Source organism: Chrysemys picta, chromosome 1, assembly GCF_011386835.1.
Source record: "Chrysemys picta bellii isolate R12L10 chromosome 1, ASM1138683v2, whole genome shotgun sequence".
In the NCBI taxonomy this organism is placed as follows: Eukaryota; Metazoa; Chordata; order Testudines; family Emydidae; genus Chrysemys; species Chrysemys picta.
Window position 1 is genome coordinate 43,845,621 of NC_088791.1, and position 21,412 is coordinate 43,867,032.

The 21,412-nt window shown below is 43.7% G+C and overlaps 1 protein-coding gene across 14 annotated transcripts in view; it reads left to right on the forward strand.

Moving 5' to 3' along the window:
• Positions 1 to 21,412, forward strand: part of CADPS2 (calcium dependent secretion activator 2) — a 568,361-nt gene that overhangs the window by 313,681 nt on the left and 233,268 nt on the right. For all 14 annotated transcript variants that reach the window (XM_065555914.1, XM_065555920.1, XM_065555939.1 and 11 more), the window contains one exon: positions 19,540 to 19,679. In XM_065555914.1, coding sequence (XP_065411986.1) covers positions 19,540 to 19,679 — 140 coding nt within the window. The remainder of the gene's footprint in view (positions 1 to 19,539; positions 19,680 to 21,412) is intronic.

Here is a 21,412-nt window from a genome sequence, read left to right on the forward strand (position 1 = left end):
CTGTTCATTGACAATCTGTCATTTCTGGGGTTATCTGGGGCTAAGTCTTTTAGGACTAGATAGAACCAGAGTGGGAAAACCACCCGGACATTCCAGAGCAGCGGCCTGGGTGAGAACTGGGTCCCTGCCCAGAGCCCAGGGAGTGCTTGGGGTAAGGAACTTTGACACTACCCAACACTCAACCACAAGTGATTTACAACTTCAACAACTGTGAGGCCCGCATGGACTCCTCAGAGGATAAAATTATGCTCAGCAATCTGTCATCGAGGCATTCAAGGCAGGGCCGGCTCCAGGCACCAGCCCACCAAGCATCTGCTTGGGGCCGCGCCTGGAGGGGGGCGGCGCGGCGGGGCGCTCTGGCCCAAGAGCGGGACCGTGACTGGGCTCGCTGCCCTCCCCACGGCGTTCCTGCCGCCGCGGAGAGCGGAGCCGCAGCAGGCTCGCCGCCCTCCCCCCGGCGCTCCGGCCAGTCGGGGAGAGCGGGGCCCCGGCCGGGCTCGCCGCCCTCCCCCCAGCACTCCGGCTGGTCCGGGAGAGCGGGGCCCCGGCCAGGCTCGCCGCCAGGGAGAGCAGCAGCCGCGGTGGGCTCACCGCCCTCTCCCCGGCGCTCCGGACAGTCGGGGATTGCGGGCCGCGGCTGGGCTCGGCGCCCTCCCCTGCCGCGCTGATTCAAGGGCATTATTTACAACTTCCAGCCTTCTGAAGTTCAGTCGTGTGAATTTGGTGAGACCAAAGCAGTTCAAAGTAGTCCCAAACTCTCTCATGCCATTGTGTGCGGAAGAAGAAGGCTTAAAGTGGGGCAGTGTACCCTAAAAAAGTGGGCAAGAATATCTGGTTAAGGGGACACAGCCAAAATCACCCTGAGAATATGCTCATTCAGTGCATCCCCTCATCGATTCCTGCCCAAGCAGATTTTTGCAGGAATTAAAGCTACTCCTATGCGTAGGTGTTGAGGGAAGAAGTTGGTGGCAAGGGGTCTCTCAATAATGTACCTCCATGAACCAGTTTTACTGACCCTGTCCCATTATCTGCATATTAAAGGTAATTTACCAAAGGGCAGACTAGCAATGAAACTTCTTGCACCTTTCTGCAGACAATGGTTTGGCCCAGTCACATGTATAATTCACTCAGTTTGACAGTCATAGGTGCCATGTAACAATAGGCAAAAATATACGGTAAAACCTACCCACACTCTCTGTTTTGTCTGGAATCCTTTCCTTTTTCAGTCATTAAATTTGTAAAACATAAAGGAATAAGCCCTCTATAGAGTGAATTATTCTGCTGCATGGTGAAAACTTCCAAAAAGATATACTTGAGGGAACAAAGGAAATTATATGTAGAACAATGTCTCCCATACTTTTGAAAATACCCTCCCTCTCCATCTCTAGCAGCTCCAGCTTCCCTCCCCCTATTTCAGGTTGCAGGACACAGGGCCTCTCTCCCTGCCTCCAAAAACAAGAAACTCCCAGCTGGGTGGACCTAATCAGCCTCTGGGAAATTGCAAAAGAGCCGCTGGTGATAGCTGGTGATCAGCTACAGTTTCATCTTTGAGGTTGGTAACACTGAGAAGCAGCCTGACTGAAGTGCAGAGGGTTGTGGGTTGAGGGTGGGGGGGGTCAATAGATGGAGAGAAGACTGGGAGCAGGGTTTCAGGGGTTGTGGGAATGCTACAATTGGCTGGACAAAGAGACAGGGACTGGGAGACAGGGTTAATATAATTCCACATGGTGAAATTTCTGGTTTTCCAGTTTACTTCATAATTTTCTAGGTTTCTAAAACAAATAAACTGTGTTAAAATAATATTAAGTTTGCAAAGTAAAGAATGCAAAATTAGGAAATGTCAGAATTAATATTGTCTGTGCAAATGTAATTTGGCCCCTTTGTGCGTGTGCATTATGATACAGTATGATCAGACTATTTTTCCACAGGACCCCTCCTTCATTTACAGGCTGGAGCTGCACTGGGGATGAACTGGGGCGGTGTGAAAAAGGTGGTTGTAGTCTGGAGGACCCTACCTCATTTGTTGCAGAGGCTGGAAGGTGTGTAGTTGAATGGGGCAAGGGACTGTAAGAAAAGATGACAGGGTCTCAAGGTTAAGGCAGTTGAATGCTGCTCTGGAGAATTGGTTTTATCCCTGCCTCTGGCACAGATTGCCTGTGTGATGCTTGGCAAGTCACTTAAACCATACTCTTCAGAGGTGGTCACAAACTGTGCGCTTCCCATTTTATGGGTGACCCTGGGGCTGAGGACTCACAGCTGTAACTGAAGCCCCTGGGAGCTGTGCTTTGTACATAGTATAAAGTGTTATATAATGCTAAGGACTCTGAAAAATAAGGTCTCAAATTGAATACCCAAAGTTAGTGGAAACTTTTGACCTAAATTTCTCCATGCCTCAGTTTCTCATCTGGAAAATGGGGAGAATTATACCGCTTTATTTCACAGGGCTCTTGTGAAAATAAATAAACTAATGCTTGTGAAAATACCATTGTGTTGAGTGTAGTAGGCCAACCCTCAGTCTGTGCTTGGCTATAGTCTCTTTGAGTGTCTTGCCCCTGGGTCCTCCACGGGAGCCACCACTCCTGCGCATGCTCTCTGTTCCCAAGAGGAATTCAGCTCACTCCTGCGGTCCTTTCTGAGTCCAATTACTTCTAGTTCCTGGCAGTGTGCCCTGGGTCCCACAAGAGGTCGCTGGCTGGGAGCAGCCCCCCCGGCCACCACCTGTATCAGGCTTGTAGTGTCAGTCCCCAAAACAAGTGGGGAGGGGAAAGGAAAGGCTAGCCACCGCCTCAGGCTGGGCTCCCTTCGCTCCTGAACTCACTGGCAGTCCCTAGCAGCCACTCCTCCTGGGCAGACTTCTCCCCCCACTTCTCTGTGGTGAGTTTAACCTTTTTAAGCTCCCCTTTTCCAGGTGGAGCATATTCTGCAGGTGCACCTAATTGCCAGTGTCTGAGTGTAGGAATGCTTGTTAGCCTTTCTATCAGTTGGATGCGGGTATGTCCCATCAACATGAGCACCACAGTAAAGCCCTGAAGGAAAATAGTAATTGTAGATTCAGAGCAGTGTTTGAATAATAAATAAGGCATGGACACCCCTAAAGGCTGAGGATAGAATGGACTGTGGAATAACTACTTATTCAATGAACATCATCCATTCTGTGCACTGAATGAGGCAGGGGTCCTGTTGAAACAAATAGTATGCGATTGTGTAATTAGATGTATCATAATACATGTGCATAAGGGGACTGAATTAACATTGCATAGTCCACCTTAATTCTGGCATTTTCTGTTTAACCATTTATCTAGTCTCTGGCCTAAATTGGGGCTTAGATAAGGGTCAGTTGGCTGGGAGTGAACTCAGATGTGATTGAGGTTATGCTTGTGGGCTGGGAGAAGCAACCAGAAGAAATGGCTCACTTGATTGGGGAGTGTGCTTATAGTTTGTGTCTCAGGTGTGATGAATCTGCTGAAGAGTCCTGTTGAGGACTGCTGCTTTATTTGACACCATGGCAGATGAAATCAGGTGAAGAGCTTGAGCTAACAGTCCCTGGCTTAAACAGGACAGTACAGGTGGCAGGTGTTTTCAATGAAATGTCTTTGACTCTGAGGGTATGTCTTCACTACCAACATTAAAGTGCTGCCGCTGTGTAGTCGTGACTGTAAATAACCCACCCCCACAAGGGGAGTAGCTACCAGGGCTGAGGGCATGGCTCCCAGCACTGGTACACTGTCTACACTGCCATTTTAAAGCGCTGAAACCTGCATTGCTCGGGGAGGGTTTCATACCCCCGAGCGAGAAAGTTCAGCACTGTAAAGTGGCAGCATGGACAAGGCCTGGAACGCCCTGCTTCCACCTTTGTTCTGGCAGATCAAGAGTTTAACCTTTAGGGCATGCTGCATGGCTCAACTATTCTTCCAAGCTTCCTAGAGGAAGTGGATTAAGGCTGGGGAAGGGATGGAACTTGTGCGCCCTGATAAGTTTAGTGACTGAGGAAGAGTTGTTCTGTTGGGTATAAATTATAACTTCTGTATTTGCTTTTATAATGTGGTTGACATTTTCAAAGCTGAGTTGTGGATTTAGCCACATAGTTAGTTGCAATAGATAGTTGTGTGCCTACATCCTCTAGTCGGCTGTGAAAATTTCAACCTGTGTTGTACCTAGAGCTTAGGAGAGAAACATTCTGCCAGTCAGTCACAAAAAGAAATAGTGCTTTGAGGTCCTTGCTTGGAAGAGAGTATTTAAATACAAAATATTGTATATCTGTGTGGAGTTTTTTTAATTTTATTTTTTGTGATTTTTATTCCTGGACAATATATGTTATGTGTATGGTCAGAAGGAAAAGCATAAAAAGCGAAATTCTATCTTTTATTTTCTAGATCTTTAGAAAGACAGTCATTTTAAAAAAAGAGGGAGAAGATTAAGATGTGATACTTAACCCTTTGTGGCTTAGTTTAATTAAAAAGTCTGGAGTACTTACTAGGATCATAAGATGACTGCATTTATCACCAATATCCCAAGCAACAGTAGACTGAGATTGATGATTTGTCATAAGTCACCTGGTCCCATGCAACACTCAAGACCCACTTTTGGCACTCAATTATATGGTCATAAATAATGCATGCGGCTTTCATAATGAAGGTTAACTATCCGGTTATTTCTTTATGCTTCTCTTTAGAATTATGGTTTATAGTTTGTGTTACTTCTGACAGAATATATTTAAAAAATAAGATCATTGAGAGTAACAGGTGATTTGAAATCATTCTGCAACTGGAATTTGTGTGAAACTTGTAGAATTACTGTGTATAGAAAAAAAGGATTCTTACAGGTGTTTTCTAAATCCATTAGTGAAGAGATGAAGGAGGTGATGACTTCTTTGTAAGCAGATTATGGAAAATATAGCTAGATGATTAAAACCATGAAATGACATAACACTTTGAAAATAAACCTGTGGCAAAACAATCTAGAAAGTTATTTGTTCACTAACATTGGAAATAATATTGTTTTACATCACATATTACAATGGAGAACAATCCTTTTAATAATAGCCTTCAGCTGTTTTTCCTTTTCTTGCTCCCCTTGGCAATACGTTACCTTTATTTGCAGTGACACAAAGCGTAGTAGTTAGAGCTATAAGTTAGATTGATGTGTATTTATACACATTTCTCATGGTTTCATTAATCTTTAGGCTTTAGTTCTTGATGTTCGGTTCAAAATGATAGTAAGGTTCACCCATCTGTTCCAAAAGAGATCCTTGGACACATGAAACTGCCCTCTCTCCTTCCTCCTATTGCTTGAGATACACACATGCGCACACACGCGTGAGTATGCACACAGATATTTACATTGTGCTAAACTATTAAAACTTGGGAGGGGGAAGAAATCCTCATAAATACATTAATTTTTAGTTAAGGCTGCTGAGTGATGTAAAACTTAATGATTAATCAATAATGAATTGGATGATGGGATGGATTGCACCCACAGCAAGTTTGCAGATGACACTAATTCCGGGGGTGGGGTAGATACACTGGAGGGTAGGGATAGGGTCCATAGTGACCTAGACAAATTGGAGGATTGGGCCAAAAGAAATCTGTTAAGGTTCAACAAGGACAAGTGCAAAGTCCTGCACTGAGGACGGAAGAATCCCATGCACTGCTACAGGCTGGGGACCGACTGTCTAAGCAGCAGTTCTGCAGAAAAGGACCTGGGAATCACAGTAGATGAGAAGCTGGATATGAGTCAACAGTGTGCCCTTGTTGCCAAGAAGGCTATCGGCATATTGGGGTGCATTAGTAGGAGCATTGCCAGCAGATTGAGGGAAATGATTATTCCCCCCTATTCGGCACTGGTGAGGCCACATCTGAAGTATTGTGTCCAGTTTTCGGACCCGCCCCCCCTACAGAAAGGATGTGGACAAATTGGAGAGAGTCCAGCAGAGAGCAACAAAAATTATTAGGGGGCTGGGGCACATGACTTATGAGGAAAGGCGGAGGGAAGTAGGCTTATTTAGTCTGAAAAAATAAGAGAGAGGGGGGATTTGATAGCAGCCTTCAACTACCTGAAGTGGGGTTCCAAAGAGGATGGAGCTCGGCTGTTCACAGTGGTGGCAGATGACAGAACAAGGAGCAATGGTCTCAAGTTGCAGGGGGAAGGTCTAGGTTGGATATTAGGAAAAACTATTTCACTAGGAGGGTGGTGAAGCACTGGAATGGGTTACCCAGGGCAGTGGTGGAATCTCCATCCATAGAAGTTTTTAAGGCCCGTACTGCAATGGTTCTTCTCGAAGTATTGCAGATTAGCATAGGAAAGTGCCCTACCATGGAGGAAGAAATAAAGCTCCCATCCTTCAAAACTTTTGGGAGAGTATTACTGAGCACCTGCATGAAAGTTTCATCAAATTCTCTCAGGAGAATAAAAAGGACATCCCTGTGTTCGTAAACAAACTGCTCTGCCTGACCACCTCCCACTTAGCCCTACAGGGAAATGAAAAGCAGATGATAACTCTACCTCTCTTTGTTGTATTGTTACATCTTCTAATACTAGTAAATAATGAAGAGTTGATAGATGTGTGCATCATCATATAGTGGGAAATATATTTATACACTTACCTGAGGTTCCTTCCCCTCCCCATGCTCAACTGCCAGGACTGACTTGGTCTGCAGTGGAATCTCAAACAGGTCCAGGAGTCAGAGTCTGCATTCTAGGTGGTTGAAACAGTGGTTGAAGTCAGGCATAGGGTCATGATCAGGCCAAGGGCAGTGCTGAAATTGGGTCTGAGGGCAGGCCATGGCTGAGAACCGGGGTCAGAGTCTGTAGATAAGCCCAAACTCAGGATCATAGAGTAAGGAGGCAGGTCAAAGCCAGTTAGAGAGCCAATCCTAGGGACTGGGGGTCAGGAGACGTGCAGGGTTGGAGTGGGTCAGTAACAGGACTGGAGCAGGGTCAGTGAAGGGCACAGACAAGATTGAAGCAGGCTGGAACAAGGCTCAGGCAAGCCTGGGGGCAGGCACAGGAACTGGATCAAGAGCAGGCTGGAAGCCTAGGGAATCTGTAAGACTGTGAGATAGCAGGCGGAATCATGGCCAAGTAATGCTAATGCAGCTCTGGCAGGGGCAGTGAAATACCTGTGCCTGTGGGTCATCTGATGCGTGCCCTGCTCAGAGAGAGGCTGCTGCAGCATGCCCGAGGGCTCTGCTTACAGGATAAATCAGTTCAGCTCAGATGATGTAACATGCCTCAGGGACAATGAGTCACTGCAGTCTCTGATGGAGGGGTGAGTCTTGGCACCTATTGAAGTTCTGGGGATGGGCGGCTGAGTGAGCAGCCTTTGCAGCATAGCTGGACACCCCCGGTCACATGTCCCCCATCCTTATCCTCTCCCTCCCCCTCTTCCTCCTTCTCGCTGTCCATGGCAGTGGTCTATGTCTTAGACTCTTCAGAGGTATATGGGGGGGGGGGGGAGAGAGAGAGGAGGGTGTCTTTGCAAAACGTGTAGCATGCAGCTCTTTGTAAGAGCTGCCTGTCTTTGGTTCAGCACCAGATTGACTGTTGGCCTCCTTGGCCTTCTGGTATGTCTGCCGCATTTCTTTCACTTTCATGTCGCATTGCTACTGATCCTTGTCATACCCCTTCTCCTGCATCCCCGTGCAATCTGCTTGTAGATGTCCACATTTCTGTGGTTGGCCCGTAGCTGTGCCTGCATAGCCTCATCTCCCCACAGGCCCAGGAGATCCAATATCTCCTGTCTACTCCAGACCAGTGTGTGTCTGGAGCATGTAGCTCGCATGATCAGCTGGGCAGTTGCACACAGCAATGGAGAGCTGCTAGATGTGCTCACCAAGCTGGGCAATCAGGAAAAGGCATTTCAAAAATTTGCGTTTGTGATAAATGAAGGGTGGGGTAGCCAGGGCTGGCTCCAGGGTTTTGGCCACCCCAAGCAGCCAAACAAACAAACAAACAAACAAACAAAAAAAGCCGCGATTGCGATCTGCGGCAGCAATTCAGCAGGAGGTCCTTCGCTCCGAACAGGAGTGAGGGACCGTCTGCCGAATTACCGCCGAACAGCTGGACGTGCCGCCCCTCTCCGAAGTGGCCGCTCCAAGCACTTGCTTGGTAACCTGGTGCCTGGAGCCGGCACTGGGGGTAGCCCCCGTTTATGAACACCCAGCCAGCCCATTAGCTGTAAAATCCCTCTTGGTTTCTGTTCTTTGCTTGTTTTTCCTGTAAAGGGTTAAGAAGCCCACAGGTAAAAGAAAAGGAGTGGGCACCTGACCAAAAGAGCCAATGGGAAGGTAGAACTTTTAAATTTGGGAAAGAAACTTTCCCTTTGTCTGTTGTTCTCTGGAGAAGGAGACACAGAGCAGCAATGCCATGCAAGGCTTGAACCAGGTATGAAGATTCATCTTTCACACCTAGAAGAAATTATTTGGATAGGGAATGTTTAGTTAGACACAAGCAGATTTATTTTTTATTTTGGCTTGTGGATCTCCTCTGTGCTAACCCCAGATGCTTTTGTTTGCTTGTAACCTTTAAACTGAACCCCCAAGAAAGCTATTTTGGGTGCTTGATTTTTGGAATTGCTCTTTTAAAATCTAGCAAAAGCCTAAGTCCCGGATGTATTTTCTTTCTTTTTGTTTTTAGTAAAATTTACCTTTTTTAAGAATAGGATTGGATTTTTGGTGTCCTAAGAGGTTTGTGCATATGCTGTTTGATTAGCTGGTGGCAACAGCTAATTTCCTTTCTTTTCTTTCTCAGTTCTTCCCCGGATGGGAGGGGGGTGAAAGGGCTTGAAGGTACCCTACAGGGAGTGCTCCTTCCTGGGTCCAAGGGTTTTTTTTTTTTTTTTTTTTTGCATTTGGATGGTGGCAGCGTTTACCAAGCCAAGATTAGAGAAAAGCTGTAACCTTGGGAGTTTAATATAAGCCTGGAGCGACAAGTATTAATTTTTAGAATCCTTGCGGTCCCCCACCTTCTGCACTCGGAGTGATAGAGTGGGGATTCAGCCTTGACAGCATTGACCTTAGTATGTTGATCATGACTCTATGCCATTCGGGGAGGTGGTGTTGTTGTGTCGCTACAATAGAGCACTTACATGGATCAGAGATGAATTTAAGTGTAGACATGCACAAATAGGTTGATGCAAGATGGCTTATGTTGACCTAACTTTGTAGTGTAGACCAGGCCTGAATGATCATGGGCCCTGTTGAAAAAAATAGTAGTGTGATCATGTAATTAAAGACTGTATCATAATGCATATGTAGAAGGGAGCTGAATTAAGGTTGCACAGGCAACTTTGACTCTGGCATTTCCTAACATTTGAGTGCTTGACTTTCCAAGCTTAATAACCTTTTAGCCCAGTTTTTTTAGTGTAATTATAATTATTATGTACTTTAAGGGGTTGATTATATTGCTTGGGCATCCTCATTAGAGAAAAAGTGTCCTTTGTGTCCTGTATATGACTATGTGAAATGAAACGTTAATATTACTTATAATAGATGAAACGTTAGTATTATTTGTAATAGATGGTTAATGTGACTTGAGATTTTGTCAGAGATATGATGGGCATGAAATGGAGTACACTGGTGCTGTGGGATTGTTATTTGGTATAAAGGGCTTATGATAAACGACATGAGGTTATATGCGTGCAATTGGCTAATGGACCATTTTCAAATTTCTTAACTTGCAGATTTATTTTTAACTCCCTTTAACCTCCTTGTTGAGGCATTGTGATTTGGAAGAATGAGCATAGAGTCAGGAGGTCCAGAATTCTAATAATAGCTCTGCCACTGACTCACTGGGTGGCCTTGGGCACATTGCTTTGCCTTCCCATCTCTGTTTCTCTATCTATAATACACTGAGCCAGATCCTCGGCTAGTGTAAATCAGTGTGGCTCCATTGACTTCCACAGTGCTATGACAATTTATGCCATGTGATAATCGGACACATAGGGGTTAATACTTGCCCAACTACCTCACCTACCTTGATGATTAATTAGCTAATATCCGTACATGCTTTGTACACATAAAGTGCTAGAAAAATGTTAAACATTATCACTAACATTCTTGGAATGCAATTTGTACAAGATTTGCCTATCTTAGCAATCTGTACTTAAAGTTAACAATGTTTTGTTGGCGGGTAAATGCAAATAGATCTTCTGTGCACATTTGGTACATGAGGACTTGTGCCAAAAAAGAGATATGGGAAGAAAATTCTATCATCCTTTTAAAATACAGAAAGAAACTACCAGTACAAAAATTATGAATTAATGACACACTAGTCTATTTGTGTTTACATCAACTTAAAAAAAAAATAACCTTGGAGAAAGAAATGTTGCTTGCGACTCATTAGGTCTGTTAATCTGTTTCATGACAGTAGTAACTACTGCCTGTAGAAAAGGAAAAAAAATCAGACTATTATCTACTGTTCGGCATGAATGCCTAGATATATGTGAAATCATTAAATGCAAGGAAGGAGTAATAATGTTATTTACATAGTTTCCACTTAAAAGGAAAAAACAGCTAGAAACCATTTCCTATGCAATGGAACTCAAAGGCTTCTATATTTATGGAAGAGTGGAACTATCAAGAATTACCTTTCTTGGAATCCTGTCAGTAAGCATGATGAGAGATTTAAAATTGTTAGAATGTAATAACCTGAAGCATGCACACAGATACTTTGCTTAATATTCAGTGTGGTTTGATTTGAATTAACATTATTTTTTATTTCAGACACACATGCCTTGCAAGTTAGGGTTACACTAAATGACTTTGGGCTTTGGATATGTATTTAGAAGATGATTTTTATAATTGAAATTATTTTGCTTCCTTAGGGGCCCCATTCTGAAAAATAATATTCATTTTTGAACAGTAGAAACATCTAAGTACTAAAACTGAGATGTACAGTCAGCTTACTAGCTCTTTAAAGGGAACTGAATCTACTTAAAACCCCAGAGCAAGTCACTATTATTAGTTGTATTATGAAATATGCACATTTCATATATGTTATATGATGATAGATCTTGATTCTTTTTCTCTTTCACTTAAACAGTTGAGAAATAGGGAGGAGCAGGTTGAGAAGTTGAAAGTGAAAGGCAGCTTGGGTGAAAGTGATTATGAAATGATAAGAGTTCATGATTTTAAGGAATGGCAGGAGGGAAAACAGCACAATAAAGATAATGGATTTCAAGAACGCAGACTTTAGCAAACTTGGGGAGTTGGTAGGTAAGATCCCCTGGGAAGCAAGTCAAAGGGGAAAAAGAGCGTTGACAGTTTTTCAAAGAGACATTATTAAGGACCAAGAGCAAACTATCCCACTGGGTAGGAAAGATCGGAAGTCTGGCAAGAGACCACCCTGGTTTAACCAGGAGATTGTCAATGATCTGAAACTCAAAAAGGAGTCCTACAAAAAAGTGGAAAGCAGGTCAAATTACAAAAGATCACCAGGGCGTGATGAAATGCATCCTAAAATCACAGGCGCCAACTTTCCAAAGTGCCGGGGGGTGCTCAACCCCCATCTCTGCCCCAGGCCCTGCCCCATTCCATCCCTTCCCCCAAAACCCCACAACTCCACCTTTTCCGGCCCCCACTCTGCCGCCGCCGCACCTCTTCCGGCCTCTGCTCCATCCCCACCTCGCCTCTTCCCGCCCAGTTCCACCCCCCCCAGCGTGCCACGTCCTCGCTCCTCCGCACCCCTTCCCAGCCTCCTGCATGCCACAAAACAGCTGATTGCAGCAGGCGAGGTGCACGGAGAGTGAAGGGGAGGCACTGATCTGCGGGGCCCGCTGGCGGGCGGAAGAGGCTGTGGGGATGGGAGGGAGCTGATAGGGGGGCTAGCACCCACCATTTTTTCCCCCCCTGGTGCTCCAGCCTCGGAGCACCCACGGAGTCGGCGCCAATGCCTAGAATACTCAAGGAGCTGACTGAAGAGATATCTAAGCCATGAACAATTATCTTCAAAAAGTCAGGGAATATGATCAGATTCCAGAGGACTCAAAATGGACAAATATAGTGCCAATCTATAAAAAGGGGAATAAGGACAACCCAGGGAATTACAGACAAGTCAGTTTAACTTCAATACCCAGAAAGATAATAGAGCAAATAATTAAGCAATCAATTTACAAACACTTAGAAGATAATAAAGTGATAACAAACAGCATGGATTTGTCAAGAACAAATTGTGTCAAACCAACCTAATAGCTTTCTTTGACAGGATAACAACCCATGCGGATGGGGGGAAAGTGGTAGCTGTGGTATATCTTGACTTTATTAAGGCTTTTGATACTGTCTCATATGAAGAAGAACAGGAGGACTTGTGGCACCTTAGAGACTAACAAATTTATTAGAGCATAAGCTTTCGTGGACTACAGCCCACTTCTTCGGATGCATATAGAATGGAACATATATTGAGGAGATATATATACACACATACAGAGAGCATAAACAGGTGGGAGTTGTCTTACCACCTCTGAGAGGCCAATTAATTAAGAGAAAAAAAACTTTTGAAGTGATAATCAAGCTAGCCTAGTACAGACAGACAGTTAGATAACAAGTGTGAGAATACTAACAAGGGGAGACAGATTCAATGTCTGTAATGGCTCAGCCATTCCCAGTCCTTATTCAAACCGGAGTTGATTGTGTCTAGTTTGCATATCAATTCTAGCTCAGCAGTTTCTCGTTGGAGTCTGTTTTTGAAGTTTTTCTGTTGTAATATAGCCACCCGCAGGTCTGTCACTGAATGACCAGACAGGTTAAAGTGTTCTCCCACTGGTTTTTGAGTATTTTGATTCCTGATGTCAGATTTGTGTCCATTAATTCTTTTGCGTAGAGACTGTCCGGTTTGGCCAATGTACATGGCAGAGGGGCATTGCTGGCACATGATGGCATATATCACATTGGTAGATGTGCAGGTGAACGAGCCCCTGATGGTATGGCTGATGTGATTAGGTCCTATGATGATGTCACTGGAATAGATATGTGGACAGAGTTGACATCGGGGTTTGTTACAAGGATAGGTTCCTGGGTTAGTGGTTTTGTTCAGTGATGTGTGGTTGCTGGTGAGTATTTGCTTTAGGTTGGGGGGTTGTCTGTAAGCGAGGACAGGTCTGTCTCCCAAGATCTGTGAGAGTAAAGGATCATCTTTCAGATGAGTAAAGGATAGGTTGTAGATCTCTGATGATGCGCTGGAGAGGTTTTAGTTGGGGGCTGAAGGTGACAGCTAGTGGTGTTCTGTTATTTTCTTTGTTGGGCCTGTCTTGTAGGAGGTGACTTCTGGGTACTCGTCTGGCTCTGTCAATCTGTTTTTTCACTTCAGCAGGTGGGTATTGTAGTTTTAAGAATGCTTGATAGAGATCTTGTAGGTGCTTGTCTCTTGCTCCGAGGGATTGGAGCAAATGCGGTTATATCTTAGAGCTTGGCTGTAGACAATGGATCGTGTGGTGTGTCCTGGATGGAAGCTGGAGGCATGTAGGTAAGTGTAGCGGTCAGTAGGTTTCCGGTATAGGGTGGTATTTATGTGACCATCGCTTATTAGCACAGTAGTGTCCAGGAAATGGACCGCTTGTGTGGATTGATCTAGGCTGAGGTTGATGGTGGGATGGAAATTATTGAAATCATGGTGAAATTCCTCAAGGGCTTCTTTTCCATGGGTCCAGATGATGAAGATGTCATCAATGTAGCGCAAGTAGAGTAGGGGCGTTAGGGGACGAGAGCTAAGGAAGCGTTGTTCTAAGTCAGCCATAAAAATGTTGGCATATTGTGGGGCCATGCGGGTACCCATAGCAGTGCCGCTGACTTGAAGGTATATATTGTCCCCAAATGTGAAATAGTTGTGGGTGAGGACAAAATCACAAAGTTCAGCCACCAGGTTAGCTGTGACATTATCAGGGATACTGTTCCTGATAGCTTGTAGTCCATCTTTGTGTGGAATATTGGTGTAGAGGGCTTCTACGTCCATAGTGGCCAGGATGGTGTTTTCTGGAAGATCACCGATGGATTGTAGTTTCCTCAGGAAGTCAGTGGTGTCTCGAAGATAGCTGGGAGTGCTGGTAGCGTAGGGTCTGAGGAGAGAGTCTACATAACCAGACAAGCCTGATGTTAGAGTGCCAATGCCTGAGATGATGGGGCGTCCAGAGACTGTGTCACACACTCTCAAAGAAACTGCGAAATCACCTGATCAGCATCCTATACAGCAAACAGGGAAAGATTAAGAATGAGCTCTCAGAACTGGATACTCTCATAAGAAACCAATCTTCCACACAAACTTCCTCATGGTTAGACTTTACAAAAACTAGACAAGCCATTTACAAGACAAACTTTGCCTCTCTACAAAGGAAAAAGGACACTAAACTATCTAAACTGCTACATGCCACAAGCAGCCACAACAGCAGTTCCCTTAACCCACCCAGCAATATTGTTAATCTTTCCAGCTATACTCTTAGCCCAGCAGAAGAGTCTGTCCTATCTCGGGGCCTCTCCTTTTGTCCCTCCAGACCCATGAATATGATACAGTTCTGCGGTGACCTAGAATCCTACTTTCGACGTCTCCGACTCAAAGAATATTTCCAACATACCTCTGAACAGCATACTAACCCACAGAATCCTCCCTACCAGCACTACAAAAAAAAGGATTCTGCGTGGACTCCTCCGGACGGTCGAAACAACAGACTGGATTTCTACATAGAGTGCTTCCGTCGACGTGCAAAGGCTGAAATTGTGGAAAAGCAACATCACTTGCCACATAACCTCAGCCATGCAGAACACAACGCCATCTACAGCCTCAGAAACAACCCTGACATCATAATCAAAAAGGCTGACAAAGGAGGTGCTGTCGTCATCATGAATAAATTGGAATATGACCAAGAGGCTGCTAGACAGCTCTCTAACACCACATTCTACAGGCCATTATCCTCTGATCCCACTGAGGATTACCTAAAGAAACTACACCATCTGCTAAAAAAACTCCCTGACAAAGCACAGGAACAAATCCGTACAGACACATGCCTAGAACCCCGACCAGGGGTATTCTATTTGCTACCCAAGATCCATAAACCTGGATATCCTGGACGCCCCATCATCTCAGGCATTGGCACTCTAACATCAGGCTTGTCTGGTTATGTAGACTCTCTCCTCAGACCCTACGCTACCAGCACTCCCAGCTATCTTCGAGACACCACTGACTTCCTGAGGAAACTACAATCCATCGGTGATCTTCCAGAAAACACCATCCTGGCCACTATGGACGTAGAAGCCCTCTACACCAATATTCCACACAAAGATGGACTACAAGCTATCAGGAACAGTATCCCTGATAATGTCACAGCTAACCTGGTGGCTGAACTTTGTGATTTTGTCCTCACCCACAACTATTTCACATTTGGGGACAATATATACCTTCAAGTCAGCGGCACTGCTATGGGTACCCGCATGGCCCCACAATATGCCAACATTTTTATGGCTGACTTAGAACAACGCTTCCTTAGCTCTCGTCCCCTAACGCCCCTACTCTACTTGCGCTACATTGATGACATCTTCATCATCTGGACCCATGGAAAAGAAGCCCTTGAGGAATTTCACCATGATTTCAATAATTTCCATCCCACCATCAACCTCAGCCTAGATCAATCCACACAAGCGGTCCATTTCCTGGACACTACTGTGCTAATAAGCGATGGTCACATAAATACCACCCTATACCGGAAACCTACTGACCGCTACACTTACCTACATGCCTCCAGCTTCCATCCAGGACACACCACACGATCCATTGTCTACAGCCAAGCTCTAAGATATAACCGCATTTGCTCCAATCCCTCGGATAGAGACAAGCACCTACAAGATCTCTATCAAGCATTCTTAAAACTACAATACCCACCTGCTGAAGTGAAAAAACAGATTGACAGAGCCAGACGAGTACCCAGAAGTCACCTCCTACAAGACAGGCCCAACAAAGAAAATAACAGAACACCACTAGCTGTCACCTTCAGCCCCCAACTAAAACCTCTCCAGCGCATCATCAGAGATCTACAACCTATCCTGAAAGATGATCCTTTACTCTCACAGATCTTGGGAGACAGACCTGTCCTCGCTTACAGACAACCCCCCAACCTAAAGCAAATACTCACCAGCAACCACACATCACTGAACAAAACCACTAACCCAGGAACCTATCCTTGTAACAAACCCCGATGTCAACTCTGTCCACATATCTATTCCAGTGACATCATCATAGGACCTAATCACATCAGCCATACCATCAGGGGCTCGTTCACCTGCACATCTACTAATGTGATATATGCCATCATGTGCCAGCAATGCCCCTCTGCCATGTACATTGGCCAAACCGGACAGTCTCTACGCAAAAGAATTAATGGACACAAATCTGACATCAGGAATCAAAATACTCAAAAACCAGTGGGAGAACACTTTAACCTGTCTGGTCATTCAGTGACAGACCTGCGGGTGGCTATATTACAACAGAAAAACTTCAAAAACAGACTCCAACGAGAAACTGCTGAGCTAGAATTGATATGCAAACTAGACACAATCAACTCCGGTTTGAATAAGGACTGGGAATGGCTGAGCCATTACAGACATTGAATCTGTCTCCCCTTGTTAGTATTCTCACACTTGTTATCTAACTGTCTGTCTGTACTAGGCTAGCTTGATTATCACTTCAAAAGTTTTTTTTCTCTTAATTAATTGGCCTCTCAGAGGTGGTAAGACAACTCCCACCTGTTTATGCTCTCTGTATGTGTGTATATATATCTCCTCAATATATGTTCCATTCTATATGCATCCGAAGAAGTGGGCTGTAGTCCACGAAAGCTTATGCTCTAATAAATTTGTTAGTCTCTAAGGTGCCACAAGTCCTCCTGTTCTTCTTTTTGCGGATACAGACTAACACGGCTGCTACTCTGAAACCTGTCTCATATGACCTTCTCATAAACAAACTAGGGAAATACAACTTAGAATCTGATGGAGCTACTATAAGGTGGGTCATAAATGGTTGGAAAACTGTTCCCAGAGAGTTGTTATCAGTCGTTCACAGTAAAGCTGTAAAGGCATATCAATTGGGGTCCTGCAGGATGAGTTCTGGGTCCAGTTCTGTTCAATTTCTTAATCAGTGATTTAGATAACGGCATAGAGAGTACACTTATAAATTTTGCAGATGATACCAAGCTGGGAGGGGTTGGAAGTGCTTTGGTGGATAGGATTAAAAATCAAAATTATCTGTACAAATTGGAGAAATGGTCTGAAGCAAATAGGATGATATTTAATAAGGACAAATGCAAAGTACACCTCTTAGGAAGGAACAGTCAGTTGCACACATACAAAATGGGAAATGACTGGGAAGGAGTACTGCGGAAAGGGATTTGAGGGTCATAGTGGATCACAAGCTAAATATGAGTCAACTGTGTAACACTGTTGCAAAAAAAGCAAACATTCTGGGATGTATTAGCATGAATGTTGTAAGTAAGACGCAAGAAGAAATTCTTCTGTTCTACTCACTCACCTGTTGCTACCGGCTAATTAAACAACATATGCACATACCTCTTAGGACACACACACAAAAACAAACCAATCCTGTTCTTAAAAAGGGTAAATTTTATTAAAAACAAACAAAAAGAAAGAAAATACATCTGGAACTTAGGCTATTGCTAGAATTAAAAAGAGCAAATATAATAATTAAGCATCAAGAATGGTTTTCTTGAGGTCCAGCTTAAAGGTTACAAGCAAAACAAAAGCATTTGGGGATTAGCACAGAGGAGTCCACAAGCCAATAAGAAATAAAAGAAATAATCCTAATCGCGTCTTCCTAGACATTCCCTGATTTACTTACATATCTGGAGTTCAAATATGTACTTCTAGGTATGATCTGATGATTTTCCATGCCTGGCTTAAAGCTTCTTGTAGCATTGCTGCTCTGTGTCGCTTCTTTCCGGAGAACAACAGACAAACCAAGGGAAAGGGTTTTTTTTCCCAATTTTAAAATGTTCTAGCCCTCCCATTGGCTCTTTTGGTCAGGTGCCCACTCACTTCCCTTTACCTATGCATGCAGTCAGACTTTTTAACCCTTTACAGGTAAAGCAAGTAGAGAACAGCTACCAAGAGGGATTCTATTGCTAACTGGCTGGCTGGGTGCCCACAAAAGGGGGCTACCCCTCCCCCCTCGTTTATCACAGCAGGTTAAATAAACACTTGTTAGGAATGGTGTAGATAATACTTAGTCCTGCCATGAGTGCAAGGGACTGGACTAGAAGACCACTCGAGTTTCCTTCCAGTCCTACGATTGTATGATTCTGTGGTTACCAGAATTCATTATCCTAATCCTGCAAAGTACTAAGATAATATGCTGTAAACTGGGGGCATTCTACATCCCAGAGATTTAGGCCTCAGATACAGTACCGTTGTAATGGTCTTAGCATTGAAGATATTCTTTACATTTACTTTTCTTGGTGACTTGTACTCAAGTTCTCATTTTAACTTTCCCATATTACACGGAGGAGATCTATAGATATAGTTACGAAACCAGTTGTTTTAGATAGCCTTTTCTCATGAATCTTACAGAACAGTGACACAGAAGAAGTAGATTATTGTTTTACAGAGTTGTGCTTTAGTTTGAAATACTGCATTTCTTGGTGGTGATAGTCTGAACACACTGACTTGTCATGAGGCCACAAGAGACATGCAGTTTTGAAGTATAATCCTGTTCAAGGGCTGTGGCCACAATGAGAATGGAGGAGGCTATGGTTATCTAATGTTATTCAGGTACTACATGGAAACTGCTTAATTGTAAGTAGTAATAAATGAAGGATTTTTTTAACAGTTTGCATCAAAGCTTCTGTTTGATTTGATATAAAGATTTTTTTCTAATTTTATATAACTTGTCATTATTGTAGATATATCAACATAGTACTGTGAATAGATTACATGGGTTGAATAGAGTGCTAGAGAAATAACTGTAGTCTACTGCACTTGTAGCAAGATGGGCTAGACCTAATCGATCTCTTCCATCTCTAATTTCTGTGATATTACTGTAATTGATTTTCATTATTACCACTGTTTGAATAATGAAGATGGTAAGAAACAGTGTATTACTCTTGTGTTCTCTCAAGTAATTAATTTCATTGCTGGAGAATGCCATCGATTGTATAATACCATAGCACATTGTTTCAGCAGACATATTCCCTGTGGAGTACTGAATGATGTAAGTGTCTAGGTGCCTGCTTAATTGTACATGAGCATTTCTCATCTGTCAGTTCTGCTGGTGCTTCTTGAGCTATTAATTTGGAATGAAGTAACATAGGAGGAAAACATGTTATCTGATAATATAAAAACACCCATTTGTCAGAAAATAAATGAATCCCCTTTGAAAACACATCTGTTGTGAGGAGATGGAATAAAATGGTTTAATAGCCATATCTTGACTCTGACAACCCCTATTGGAAAAGACACAATGAAGCTCTCAATTGGTCACAAGTCACCAAGTAGATTCCGGTAAGATTTTTGAGTCAGAACAATAAAAAAGTTCTTATTTTATATTTTACAGGTTATATTGTATCCAACATCCAATAGCTCAAAGTCACCTGAGTTGCATAAAATGATAGTCCCCAAAAACAGCCAGGACTCTGACTTGAAGATTAAACTGGCAGTGAGGATGGATAAGCCACCCCATATGAAGCATTGTGGGTGAGTATGCACTTTGTGAATTCCTCTGCATTCTTGTTATTTAGTTCCAATATTATGTTCACATTTTTCCACATGTAACTATAAGGCAAAGATGAGAGGCAGCACTGAAATGCACAACAGTTACTGTAATATTGGAAGGTACCATGTGCTGGCTTTATAAGTAATTTGTAGCCTGGACTAACATTTAATTCAAATGATTCACTGGGATGTAAAGACAAATTGTAAGAACTAATTTTAAGGGCTTGGCTACACTTGCGAGTTACAGCACAATAAAGGAGCCCCGGGTGCACTAGCTCACTACCCGTCCACACTGGCAAGGCACATAGAGCGCTCTGACTCCGCAGCTACAGAGCTGCTCGTACTCCACCTCGGCGAGTGGAATAACGTTTGCTGCGCCCCCGCTGGAGCGACGTGAAGCCAGTGTGAATGAGGTGTTGCATTACTGCGCTCTGATTCACCTCCGGAAACGTCCCATAATCCCCTTAAATCAAGTGGCCACTCCTGTCATTGTTTTGAACTCACTGTAGGACTGTGGATATGCCCTTTCAAAGCTCCATTTCTGACAGCTGGCTGCTTATCTGCTCCGGGACAAAGGAACCATTACTGAGGAATGCTGCTTGCTTTAAGTGAGTGAGAGAGAGGTGTGGGGGGAGGTCTGCTGCAGTCTGAACTTACAAGAAAGCATGCTGACACACTCTCAGCCCCCCAAAACACAGTCTCTCTCTCCCACATACACACAATACACTCCATGTCACACTCCACCCCACCCCCAGCATTTGAAAAGCACATTGCAGCCACTTGCATGCTGGGATAGCTACCACAATGCACTGCTCTTTGTGGTGTTGCAAGAGCTGCTAATGTGGCCACACCAGTGCGCTTCCAGCTGAGAATGTAAACACTCAGCAGCGTTTTCCCTGCTGCAGTCTCCGAAGGCTGGTTTAACTCTCAGCGCTCTACAACTGCAAGTGTACCCAAGCCCCAAGATGTCACAGTGAAAAGTGCAATGCCCTTTACAAAAAGCAGTTCTTAAATGTTAGGCTTAGAGTTCATAATGATTTTAAAAATACTTGATATCCAGGTGGCACACAATTTCCATTAAAATAAAATTAATTTTGTATGTGAATGTGGTGCTATTTGTAACACCAAAAGTTTCTGTCCTCTCATGTTCAGTATTTCTGTTCAAGGGTATTTGCATTATCGTACCAATTTAGGAATGTTTTCCTGTTTTTATATCTTACATTAGAGCTGTGTGTAATGGATTATAAAAAAATATATGAAAACACATGGCCAGCATCCCCCATCCCAATTGCAAAAATAATAATGTCTCCTGCAAGAGGAAAAGGCTTCAATTACAAATGTTACAAAATGTTCGGCAGGCATATTTTTTATCCTTCTACACAATGCAAAAAGGCAGAAGTGCTTTCCAGCAAAAGAACACCATTCTAGATTCTAATTGTTACTGTATAAATTAGCATTGAGTATGCTATTAAATTCTTCTGAAATACTTCCGATTGTCTCTATTTTGCTTATTTCAGACAGGGCTGGTGTCGTTGCTTATTATTAAGGATGCCCCACACTTCCTATTATATAACACAGTTTTCAGTTCCTTATGACTTTGCTAAACTTTAACTGTATGGCCTGAAATTTTCCATGACAGGTGTCTGCCTCAGGATGTGTTGTTTTGTGTGTGTGTGTGTGTGTGTGTGTGAGAATGTCAGCCCAAATAGTTCTGT